The sequence below is a fragment of the Vipera ursinii genome (genome assembly GCF_947247035.1).
Source record: "Vipera ursinii genome assembly, chromosome: 6".
Lineage (NCBI taxonomy): Eukaryota > Metazoa > Chordata > Lepidosauria > Squamata > Viperidae > Vipera > Vipera ursinii.
In genome coordinates, this window is record NC_139515.1 from 25,459,551 (window position 1) to 25,473,348 (window position 13,798).

Sequence of the window (13,798 nt, forward strand, 5' to 3'; positions counted from 1 at the left end):
ACGGAACCACTGATTGGTTCAAAATTGGGAAAGGAGTCTGGCAAGGCTGTATACTGTCACCTTGCCTATTTAACTTATATGCAGAGCACATCATGAGAAAGGCAGGGCTAGATGAATCCAAAGTTGGAATTAAGATTGCCGGAAGAAACATCAACAACCTAAGATATGCAGATGATACCACTCTAATGGCAGAAAGTGAAGAGGAACTAAAGAGCCTCTTGTTGCGAGTGAAGGAGAGTGCAAAAGTTGGCTTGAAACTTAACATTAAGAAAACCAAGATCATGGCATCCGGCCCTCTCAATTCCTGGCAAATAGATGGGGAAGAAATGGAGGTAGTGACAGATTTTATTTTCCTGGGCTCCAAGATCACTGCAGATGGGGACTGTAGCCAAGAAATTAAAAGACGCTTGCTCCTCCCCTTGCCATGGGAAATCTAGACAGCACACTAAAAAGCAGAGACATCACCCTGTCAACAAAAGTGCATATAGTCAAGGCTATGGTCTTCTCAGTTGCAATGTATGGCAGTGAAAGTTGGACCATAAGAAAGGCTGAGCGCCAAAGAATTGAAGCCTTTGAACTATGGTGCTGGAGAAGACTCCTGCGAGTCCCTTGGACTGCAAGGCGATCAACCCGGTCAGTCCTAGAGGAGATCAACCCTGACTGCTCTTTAGAAGGCCAGATCCTGAAGCTAAAACTCAAATACTTTGGCCACCTAATGAGAAGGAAGGACTCACTGGAGAAGAGCCTAATGCCGGGAAAGATTGAGGGCAATAGAAGAAGGGGACGACAGAGAATGAGGTGGCTGGATGGAGTCACTGAAGCAGTAGGCGTGAGCTTAAATGGACTCCAGAAGATGGTAGAGGACAGGAAGGCCTGGAGGAACGTTGTCCATAGGGTCGCGATGGGTCGGACACGACTTTGCAACTAACAACAACAAATTTCCTTCAGAAGTTGCTGTTTATCTTCCTCCAAGTCAATACGATAACGTGTTGAAACTTCCAATGAAGCTTCTGTCATGGATTGCTTTTTGAGGGAATCTGCAAGCTCTTGCTGCAATTGCCTTATTGTACTCTAAAAAGATTTTCCTTGATATGTTCCAATTTGGATGCTACCATTGCAACCTCAGTTTTTGATACAATTATTTGTCCATTGTATTGAAAAACTGAGTCAAAGTGTCTTCATTTAGTTTCAGTTCTTTTTTAAGTTCTTCATTTTTTTCTTTCAAACTTTCATTTTCTTCCAAATATTTGCTTTCATCCTCCTGATGCTGAATCCTGATGCGATCAAGTTCTAATTTTAATGCACCAAGTTCATCTTGGAGTATTTGATTTCTGTGTAATAATTCTTTTTCATGGTCATGATTATCAATCATCTGAATATTTAATAAACAGAAGGATAACAAATAAATAAACTGATAGAATCCAGAGATATAAGCTACATTCTAGGAGATCAGACAAATTTATGTTGGATAAAAAATATCAATAAACAGGTAACACTCAGAATGTCTAAATATTACCTCCAAAATGGACACATTATGTCTCTCATGAGTTCCTAAAAGAAATGATGTGGAAGGTGCTGCTACACACGCATCCTGCTTGTGGCTTTCTAACCCATTCATCAAACACTTTGGGAACAGAAATCTGGATAGTTTTTGTCTGAACAATAATTATTTTTCATTCTTATAGGGCATAACAGATGTGTTATTGTATGGCAACTATGTATTTTCTTTTCAAAATAGTATAGTCTTTTCAAATTTTCTTAATTTTGGTCTACCAGAGAGATCAGTTAAAGAGAAAAGGTTTGTAGAATCCTCTCAATTTCTTAACCAAAATTTAATTAGAAATTACATTTATTAAGTTTATTTATAAACCACACTTCTAAAGCCACCCACCTCATAGTCTGTCTATAGAACTTGAGAGATAACTGAACTAACAAAAGTAAAAAACAAATTCCACACTGTGCCTTTTTGATCCTTGCAGATTATACTCACAAAGTTTTAAATACAGGTAGATCACAATTTATGACCATGCATTCAGCAATGGTATGATGTTACCCTGGTGCTAAATGAAAGGTCTGATAACTCATGACTGAATGCAGTGCCCTACATAATTGTAATCTGGGCACTTGACAAGCTATTCAGAGAGGAAGCTGGCAGGGAAAGTTGTAAGCCATCACCACCTGCCAGGATGACTTTTGCTAATCTGTGAGGGCTGGTTGAAAAAGATCCAGGCTAAAATCCAAGTAGGATTTTGAGCCACAGAGCAAAGAGGCTTCCAAAATCTCTCCACTTTATGGCTGAAAATCCTGCTTGGATTTTGGCATGAAGGATTTTCAGTCCTAACTGAAAGAGACTTGCTTCTCTGCTTAAGGGCTGAAAATCCTCCATGCCAAAATACAAGCAGGATTTTCAGTCATGGAGGATTTTAAGCTCCAGAACGGAGAGGTTTCAGAAACCTTTCAATTCAGTGCTGAAAATCCAAGCGGCTTTTAGGTCCAAATTCCTGTTTCAATAGTCAATAGTCGAGGACTACAATGAATATTTTTTTAATTAGAAAATGACTAAAATGAACTGTAAGATAAGAAAAAGTCTCCTTTGGGCCACTGAATTCCTAGTAAATTCATGGTGTCATCCATGAGTTATCTTTGCAGTAATGTGAAAAAATGTTTGCCACTTTTGTTTACTAAGATGTTTTACAATTTACTAATCTACTCTATTGTTAATATTCCCTGAGAATCTCCCATGCAAAGATTCATCAAATTTGACTCAGTTTGTGTTCCAAGATTAAACAAATTCAACCATCTCTTCTATCTAATGAGGCCAAAAAAGGAATAGCTACTCTCTTAAATAATTGAAAAATATTTTTCTTAAAAATATTGTTTTCTAAATTACATCATCATCAAAAAAGCTAAAGGAAGATTTTATGTCTAAAAAAATAATTAATTTGAAACACTAGTCACTAATGCTGATTCTTCCTGAATCACAGGTTTTAAATATACACAATAATTTAAGATTTAATTACTGATTTATCAAATTATGTCCTTCTTACTTAAGATATTGAAGATAATTTACCATTTTCCCTGATCCATACTTGCATGCAAATATATAAATATAAGGGTAAAATCCCTAAATAATTATCAATTAATAGAAGCTATCAATAATGCAGTCCTATCTCTCTTAGGGTCCATACATTTTGTGGTGAAAAAATTATGGGCCTTCATAAAAGTCAATAAATTGGAAGGATCACATACTTCAAGCAGTAAGATGCTCCAGAGTATGGAACAGGCACTTTGAAGGCCTCCAACCTCTTCCCCTCACATAGAATGACAACCCTTAGCATCTGTTCCCTGGACATACAAACAGGATGGGTTGAAACTGACAGAGAATTAATTCCATCCTATGCAATACCTAGCAGCTAAACCACACACCGAACTTTACAGATAATGATCAGAATTTTGATTTGTAGTCACTGAAACTGAAAACATTTGATATGCAGTTCTATATATTTAAAATATTTGGCAAAGTGGATACCTCTGAGTGTTTGGTTGCTACTTTTTTTGATTCTTCTTCCAATTCCTTCTGCCTCCAGAAATGAGTATTTAAAATATCTTCTTGTATGGCTCTGGCATTTTGTTCTTGACAAAGTTGTCTCTGTGTTTCATTACGTTCTTCCTCAACCTATAAAATGTCAGTCTTATAGTAAACTAACAAACTGGCCAGTTTGTTATGGTATATATTTTCATGGACTAGAAACCATTTAATTAAATTCACAGCTTATGCTGATCTGACATATTGTGCCTGTGTATACAGTCACAAATATAAGGAATTGAAGTTGTATTAAATCAGAGAATACAATATATGTAATATACAGTAGATACTGACAATTGAGCAACTAAATAAAAAGATCCCTAACACTAATAGTTAAACATATGTAGAATAATTACTAAGAATATTAGAAACTGTTAATAAACAGTCATTTTGCAAAATGTTAGTCATTATCTGCAGCTTAAGAAAATATGGATTTCTCTTTAGACCTGGTGCTGCTTTATACATGTTCCTTATGAACAGACAGTTTTCTTAACCATCGAAGTAATTGAGAAAATATTTATTCATGCTAAAAATTTGGGTAAAACTAAGTAATTGAGTAACTGATAAGGACTATTACATTTTCTGAAATATGTTTCAATTTATGTAGCATTTAGAAGAAAAAACACAAGCTTGTGAGATTCTTTTCAGAATGTATTTATTCTACTGAATAAATATAAAAACATCATATACTGCTTTTAGAACAAGCTTACCATTTGTCGAACAGCATTCACAAGGCTTAGTCATTCTTGAGGGGTTTTAGTAAAACCTACATCTGTTGTACTTGGTGGGAAATTAATCTTCTTTAAATTATTTTCTTTCACAGGAGGAAAAGAAAAGGAAAAGCTAGGAAGCAAGCTTCCCTGATAACTAGTAGGTATGTTTCTTCTGACCAAAGGATTATAAGTATTAGAGCTTCCCAAAGAAGGGCTGGAGAATGAAGAGATCAATTCCTGATTAGGCTGATCAGAATTTTTTGTTATATAAAAATCAGGATATCCTTGGTAGTTTACCTCATCTTCCATACCTCCACAATTATGATATTTCTATATATAATCTGAACAATTCATCATTTTTAGTAATTTGATTTGGGGTTGACCATATGATTTTTGAGCCTCCTGCATATTCATAATGCCACCCTATTAAGGCAGTTATTGCTCTCTTTAACAGACAGGATATTTAGCAAAAGATCCTCAAATTTGCTGCTTCCTCAATTATCAAAAGAAGAAACTGACAAAAAAAATATTAAATTTGAATTTGTGCAGATTATGCCCCTGCTATTGTTTGAGCGAAAACATTAGAACAATACTTTAATAAATATTGGCATATCCAATCTCCTTACTTCAGCTGACACCATAAACAACATAATGTCTCTATGTAATTATGAGGTCACTAAAATTCTTTTAAGTCTATTTTCTTTTTGCTCTCAAAGCTTTTTCTTGATTATAGGCAAAATGCATAAGATCTGTATTTTCAAATTAAAAATGTTTAATTTTCAATTCTAATTTTTCTAAAAAGAAAAAAAAAGAATTAAAATGAACTACCTACTTAATTTTCAGCTACTGGATATCTGATTGGTCAAAGAAATGTGGTTAAGTAGCAGATCAAAATTTTTATATAATGGGTGAGTACTAATTTGTAACAAACTCAGAAGTATGCAATTCAGTTCTATGAATGTTATTTTTTCCACATAATTTTCCTTGTACCTGGTCACCACCCTAATATTGTGGCCTACCCAGTGCCCCAGTTCCCAAAGTCCAGTACCTCGCATAGCAGTCAATGACATCCTTCCCAGGGAGAAGCCAGGAACAGTGAGGCACTTCGGGTCTATTAGTTCTGAGAGCCATCAGGGTACCCAGTAACCATCTCCCCCACTCACCTTACAAATGTTCACACACATACACAAACACATGCGGAGTAACACCAACAGGGACCCACCACCACTACCACTCTCACCCAGTTTCCTTCTCATTCACCCAACCCAATCAGCCCCCTCATCAGGAACCCAACTCAAGGGAGGAACTCACCTTAGGAATTTCAAGATGTAGTTGCTTTTAAAGACAGATTAATGAATTCAATAGGCAATTGATAATTATATCATATTTCAAAATATGACAGAATGGGTATGGGGTGATAATAAGTCCCATAATCCCATTCTGGCTTAATTTGTCCTTTTAGCTCTTCTAATGTGTCTCTTAAATAAAACTTGTAATTCTCAACAGTATTATATTTTTGCCACATACTAGGCAAACCACAAAAGCCTCTTATCTTACTATCATGGTTATATCATGATAGTAAGTTATACATGGTGTAAGTCCCTAACTAGGTCATATTGGATCTATCAAACAGAATATCTTCCAGAATAAGAGTTTCAATGAGAATATAGTATTATTATAGAACGGGTATCATAGAGCAGCTGGGATAAAAAGAGGAATATTTTCTTTACTATTCATATGCTTTGGCTGATTAAATCTCTGCACTGGTTGTCCCAAGGTGCTAAGAAAACTTTCAACAAAAGGTTCACTTTTGTTCTGGGAACATTCTGCCATATACCTGATGTATCCATCCAGGATGCTCGATTGTGTGCTTTTATTTATTCTATTCTAAGCCTTACTGACAAATTGAACACCTGACATCACCTGACCTTGATGGCATTCACCCAAGAATTATTAAGGACCTTAATACTGAGACTGTAGACCTTCTAACTAAAATTTGCAACCTATCTCTATACTTAGCCTTTGCTCCTTGAGAACTGGAAGGTGGCCAACATAACTCCATTTTTTTAAGAATGGCTCATTCAGGAAATCATAAGCCTGTCATCTTAACATCTGTTCTGTTAGTGGAAGCTACTATTAAAGATAAAATTAGCAAGCACTGTTGACACAGGCTTTGCTCAAGGATCACTAAGGAAAGGTTTTATCTTCTAAAGTTTTTTTTAAAGATGTTAATACACATATCGATAAGAGTGAGACAGCAATATTATTTAGTTTATTATTTAAAAAAACCTTTGATAAAATCTGTCATCAAAGTTTTCTCAGCAAGCTTAACAGGCATGGAATATAAAGGACAATCTTCTTTGGATAACAACTGGGTAAAGAATAGGAAATAATAATAGGAGTAAATGGACATTTCTCACAATGGATGGATATAACTAACAGCACTTCCCAGGGTTCTGTCACAGGACTGGTGCTTTTTAAAATATTTAACATACTTATAAATAATCTGGAAATGGATGTGACTAGTGGAACAGCAAAATTTGCTGATTACATTAAATTGTTTAGAATGATAAAAACAATAATGGGCTGTAAAAAGTTTCAAACAATTATCTGCACATCAGGAAACTGGGGACTGAGCCGCCAATTAGCAGTTATCATTCAACACGAATGATAAAGAAAAGAGATCCTGAAGTAATTGTAAACATTTCATTATAGTTGTTGACACAAGTATATCTCTTGTAAAAAAGGCCACACCATGCTGTGAATAAGAAATGACACTGAAAGAGAGATGCCAATATAACATTCTTATGTAAATCAATTATGCAATCTTAGCTGGAATACTGCGTGCAGTTCTGGCTGCTGCACCTCAAAACAGATAATAGTGGACAAGAAAAGGTTCAAATAAGGGGAACTAAGATGATCACAAGTACAATAGCTTTCCTACGCGGAAAGGCTGTAATGGGACTTTTTAGTCTACAAAGTAGACAAAGGAGAAGAGATGCGATTGAATTGTTTAAAATGATACATAATGTGGAATAAAGCGGACAAGGAGAAGCTAATTTCCGCTTCCCAAAGTACTAGAAACAGAGGTTATCCAATGAACCTGAAAAGATCAGGACAAATAAAAGAAAATACTATTTTTACACAACAGAGAATTAAACTTAGTAATTTGCAGCCATATGATAGGTGCCAGCTACCAGACTGACTTGCTTCAAAAAACAGGCTGGACCAATTCATGGAAGCCATGGTGATCGATGGTTATTACCCTTGACAGCAGTCTAACTACCTCTGAAGTCAACAGATGGGAGATTACAGGGCTTCCTTGTGCAACTGGTTGGCCAGCAGATTGCTGGGCCACTGTTAAACTTTATGAGAAAAAGAAAGATATAGATAAAAAGCAGCTATTAGCAAAAATTATCATGGGACAGAATGTCTGAGAGCTGTCACAAAGTACAGAGATTAATAGAAAAATGTCTTTCAAAATAAAAAAGGCAGTTCATCATAGAAGATAGAAGTTACTGCTACCTGCAATTTAAAAAAAGCTTATCCTAAATTGTGTTTTTGTATGTGTATATTTTTATATTTAACTGATTTTTCTAAAATTTCAACAATAATATTTATTCAAGTATAAAATACTAAAATAAAGGGGACCTTTTTGAAAATCACATTAGAGTAGTTTTTGTTTAACAATGGCAATTGGGACCAGAATTGCCATTGCTGAGCAATGCAGTCATAAATATGACATTACATGACCATGCCTCTTAGTGACAGAAGTTCCACCAATCCTGGCTGCTGCTGTTAAATGGGTCATTAAGCAAGGATTTCTTGCTGACTTCCCCAATGACTTTGCTTGGGAGAAGCCAACAGGAAAAGCTGAAAACCTAGGTTACATCATAATTGTAAAACAGGTGGTGAATGTCTTGATGATTATCACATCATTGTGGAGATGCTGCAACAACTGCAACTCTGAGGACTGGTCATAACCACCACTCAATGCTACTGCAAATTTAAATGGTCGCTAAAGAAGAGGTCATTAAATGAGAGCTACCTGTATAAGTCAATTTATATTAGAAAGAAAGAAAAACGTGCAAAACTCTTAACTACAAAACGTATTTCTGTCGATTGATGAGAGTACCAAGCAGTATTTCAAGTGTAAACTACTTAAGGACTTTCACAAAATTTCACCGTCTTCATCATCCCCCCTCTTTTTTTTTTTGCTCCCTTTCTATTAACAGGGTAGCGATAAAAGTGCTGCTACCTTAGAGAGGATATTAAATGTTCTCAGGCATTGCCAGTTTACATTCGTTCTATTACTTGCTAACACTTATACTGCTTGGGTTTTTTTGCTGATGAGCAAAGGATTTACCAGATAGGCACTATTCTTCTATAAAGGACAGCCCTGGTCTTTCTGGGAAGCATGCTTTTCTAGAAGCTTTAAAAGGTGTATTAATATTTATTTTACAATGTTAGTTATTAGAAAACTTGAACATGTTTATTTTAATAATTCAAAAAATATTTTGATTTAATCAGACCTGTTTCAGGTGGTTTGTTAGTGTTTTTAACTCCATTTCTTTGTTTCTCAGCATCAATTCAAGCTGTTGTTTTTCTTCCATCTGAGTACAGTACTGCTCATCTTTCTTCCTTAACTGCTCTTGATTTTTCTCATGTAGCATTACAGCACCCTTTCTTGTTTCTTCCTCTTGTTTCAGACAAAATCTGGAATACATGAGTAAGCATTTAAAATAGATTTGTTCAATAAATACATGAAAAGCAAAGAAACGTATGTGTAAAATGGAACTAGCATTGCTTATTTGCTCTGGCTCCAGAATCTACACTGAATTAACAAGTTTGCGCACGCGCACACACACACACACACAGAGAGACAGACAGACAGACACACACAGAGAGCACATCATGAATGTAAAATTAGAGATTGTACAATTTGGCCAAAGTAGTGAAGTGAAAATATGACAAACTGAAGTTTTAGAAATTGAAGACAACAGTTATATTGAAGACTTCTAGTCTTCAGTTCTTTATACAACTGAAATTGCTGGGTTTAGCAGCTAAAAGCCAAGTTTCTTTAACCATATTTATTGAAGGGAAATTATGTTACAACAGTCTTGACATCTGGCTATGTATAGTTTAGCATCCAATTTACCCCTAATTTTGGGGGGGTATAGATGTGTTGATCTGCTTGTTAACCATGCACTGTTAGGTTTTCCTGAAAAAGGAAGAATTCTGGGCTTATTTACAAGAGCTTTTTTCTCAGGCTATAAGAAGTCTAATATACTAGTTATACATATAAAATATGTAACACTTGAAAAAACTTCAAAGTCTGATTATTAAAAAATAATTTAAATATTGAGAATCAAATATTTTAATCTGTCATTTAATTTCCAATGGATACATTTCTCATTAAAATTTTGAACTTTCTTTTTATTCCAGACAATATTGCATGGTTTAACAACCAAACAGAAATTAAGAGCCACCTTGTGGCGAGTTGGGCAGCAAACAAGCTTAATAAATAATAAAAAATAAATGATTCAAGTTTTGGGAAATTATACCAAAATCAACTGTTTATTTAAAAGTTCTTACTTCAGATTGGTGATTTCACTTTCATATTGTACTTTTTGATGATCCAATATAGATTTCATCTCTCTCAAGTCCTCCAGATTTTTTTGCCATTCATTTCTCTGTTTTTCTTTTTTCTTTTTTACTTTTTCAAGCAATTGGGTATAACGTCCCTTCTCATGTTCAATTAGTCGTTCATATCCATGAAATATATTCTGAACTTTCAAGAGACTTACAGAATCTGTTTTGAGAAAAAAAAACACGTGTTAACATTGTTCATCCAAAATGATATTTGATTAAAAAGAATGACACACACTATCCTCTGCAAAAATACTCAGATGTTTTCCTTAATTGCAGCTAAGAAATAATCAATGGCTCAATCACAAAGAAAGAAGCAGGATCCAATTACTTTTTAAAAATACATGAACAAGTTTACTTAGCTTTAGGATAAACATACTAAAATGTGGATTATGATCGCTGGGGGGGAATCATGAGCAAATTTTGAGGTGGAGTTTCACAAATGTTGGGGGTTGAAATGAATGGGACATGAAGAACAAAAGGTTTGAAGAGCTCCAACTCCTGCAGAAGGCAAGAAGGAAGTAACTTATGGCTGACAGGGAGATGATCAGGCATTGATAATAGGGTCACCTCACAGCCAGAAAAAAGCAAGCAAAACACCAACTTTATCACCCCTTATAGACCATAGTAGAAACATTATACTTGCTTGGTCACTTCTGCTGTCCCAACGACAGCAGAAGCATAATATAGACCTTCCTCAGAAATCATCATATACTCATTCTCAATTTCACTGAAGAGACACATGCATGAAACATAGGAAGCATCCCCCTCATTCCTTGTTGTTAAGGCTTCTCTTTTTCCACCTCCACTACTCTCCTGGTCTCTCTATCTCGGTAAATAGTCAAACTGAGACTTCTTCAGTTATTCTGGAGGATCACAAAGTTGAGAAAGCCATCTTTTTACAATAGCAAAGGGTATCCAAATCCTGTTTCAGGAATTCCTTGGAACCCAAGGGCATAGAAAAGCTATCCAAAAAAGTCATAGCATGGTCAATTCCAGAAAATCTGTTAGGTCACCATTCTCAAAATTAGTAAAAGGGCTGGGCCAACCAGATAGCCTAGGATGAAAACAAGCTCCATATTCTAACTTCCAGAGTTGCTTATCTTCTTTGGGCCATTTTCCTTCTTGTGTAAGCATTTGAATGTGTAAGTATTTGTAATCAATAAAGTATAACTGAGGAAACAATGTGGTTTCACTTTTTTAATATATGTTTTGTATTACAACTTAATGAAACACACACACAAATATCTATCCATATTAATAATTTTTGAAACTCAAGCAGAGTATATTAGCTGACTTTGTTCTTTAAGTTAAATTACTTATATTACATTGCAGTAATGTAATGATTGTAATTATATCACAACATAATCCTTATATTTATCTACAAAGGAAGGAAAAAGCCAGTAACAGCAAAAGATTTTCTCCAAAACTCATTAGCAAGCTGGCAAACTGGGGCAAATTGGCAACTGGATCACTGTATTTGTGACCTTGTCAGATAATATAACAATATTCTTCCAGGTGAAGTGCTAGTAGTAATGCAGAGAACTGACACTGCCAGAATACCTAACACAAACCCTACTTCCTCCATTTCAAAGGGATTCATTTTTCAGATGTACTACTGATGGTGCTGTCTTTCCTCCAGCAGGACTGAGATTAGGGGTAAGGAATATTATACAGAATAACAGTTTCTGTAAAACCTCTCGTCAGCCACCAACTAGAGAAAGGGTAAGATACACAACATTTTATTTGTGCCAGTTGAGGCTTTACAAAATTGTGATCTTAATACAAATTGTTTTGCTTCAGACAAAGCCAAACTTCTTTTGGACCATGTAATTTTGAGGCAAATCTGGCATTTTGTGGAAGTATATCTTGTCAGGGAATTCCAGAATGTTTGTTCTCATATTAATGCCTTCTGGACGTCCCACTAATTAGGACAGCAGCCCTGATTATATTTTTAATACAGACTTAAAAAATAATCAGTTCCCTAATGCTTTGCCTTATTGTCTGCTATATTAATTGCTATTGGGAATTAGTTTGCAAATTACAACATAATCCCAGTCATGTTATCCATTAATTTGTTAAAAACATTCTTAAAGTATAGCTATGTTATCTTTTGTGAGCATGTGTGAACACATACGTACCTCTAAAATTGACTGCAGTGTTTGAAAACATCAATCTTCAGCTCACACTAAATCAAAGCCTGCTCAACTCATGTCCTAAATCAGAATTATTAATGACCTCTTATTAACTAATGTAAGGGACGCAGTGGCTCAGTGGGTTAGGACGCTGAGCTTGTCGATCAGAAGGTTGGCAGTTTGGCGGGTCAAATCCCGAGTGCCGCGTAACAGAGTGAGCACCTGTTACTCGTCCCAGCTTCTGCCAACCTAGCAGTTCGAAAGCACGTAAAAATGCAAGTAGAAAAATAGGGACCACTACTGTGGGAAGGTAACAGCGTTCCATGCGCCTTTGGCGTCTAGTCATGCTGGCCACATGACCACGGAGACGTCCTTCGACAAGCGCTGGCTCTTCGGCTTTGAAACGGAGATGAGCACTGGCCCCTAGAGTTGGAAACAACTAGCACACATGTGCGGGGGAACCTTTACCTTTACTATTAACTAATGTGGAAAAACACAAAATGTGGTAACTTTTAAAAGCTGGCATGAAGAGATTAAAGATTATTCAATTTTAGAGAAGTATGTATGGGAATTGTAAATTCAACTACCAAATATCAAATAATATTTCAATAAGGCATCTGTTCTTAGCATTTTAATACTTTATTATTTAATGACTTTGGATACTACAGATAAGTTCTTGCTTTTGGTTTTAATTAATCTGCTAAAACTGATGAAGATAAATTCAAGAGTTTTTTTAACTAGTTCTTTAAATCTTTTAAAAAGGGGAATCACTATTGACATAGATGGTAGTAGATAAATTATGTGACTAGAAGATATACCTGTAAACCAAATAACTCCCCTGCTGCTTTTAAAAGAAAAGGAAAACCTACTATTATTTCCAATATCCTCTTTGATATGGAGATTCTCAGTCATCCAAATCATACTTGTCCCAAAGGTGCTTTTTCAAGAGGCAACTGGACTTTCTTGTTTTTATTTTGATAGTTGAAAAATATTTATTTTTGTTTCTGAAAATGCTAATACTCAGTGCAACGGTAGTCTAAATGAACTTTCAAATTCTAAAATAGACTCTACAACACCTATTATTTTCAACCAGTACAGCCAATAGTCATACTGGCTGAGAATGCTGGGATTTTTATTTGATTAGTTGACTCTTTTTCATTATATATCTGGAAGGTGAGACAAAAACCTTGATAAATCTTGATAAAAAGCAGCTATCCAAGAAACACTTATCTATTTTGTATTCATAAGAAAACATTTATGCTTGACAATAACAAATTTGCTCACCTTTACAATCTAAACTAAGTTCTTCTATCAGCACTATAGCTTTCTTGGAAATGGAAGAAAGTGACTCAATATCCTCTGCAGTTGACTCTGAAGATGGAGTTAAGTCATCCAGATCATTAGTAATACTCAATGTTCTATAAAGCTATAAATGAAACAAGTAGAATTAAACATAATTATATTCTAAATCAAAATGTCCTTCATTTCTCTTTTATTAACTTTTAATACTACTAGGAAAATTTTACAAATGGTAATTGGCTTAATTAGATGCCACATCAAATCATGATTTTCAGATAGCTAACAAAATAGGATTTCTAATAAATCCACGTAATATTAACAGTCATAACTACCCCTATATTATAACCAGGAGACACAAACCCATCAATATCTCTCTGCATAAAGGACTATACTTTTAACTGTAAATTATTATTATT

The 13,798-nt window shown here is 35.1% G+C and overlaps 1 protein-coding gene across 1 annotated transcript in view; it reads right to left on the bottom strand.

Moving 5' to 3' along the window:
* LOC310642660 (ankyrin repeat domain-containing protein 26-like) overlaps positions 1-13,798 on the bottom strand; it is a gene marked incomplete at its 5' end in the record, with an annotated part of 80,978 nt that overhangs the window by 53,515 nt on the left and 13,665 nt on the right. The window contains 5 exons of the mRNA XM_083366546.1: positions 1,142-1,372; positions 3,530-3,676; positions 8,832-9,015; positions 9,895-10,111; positions 13,368-13,509. Of these exons, the coding sequence (XP_083222672.1) occupies positions 1,142-1,372; positions 3,530-3,676; positions 8,832-9,015; positions 9,895-10,111; positions 13,368-13,509 (921 nt within the window). The remainder of the gene's footprint in view (positions 1-1,141; positions 1,373-3,529; positions 3,677-8,831; positions 9,016-9,894; positions 10,112-13,367; positions 13,510-13,798) is intronic.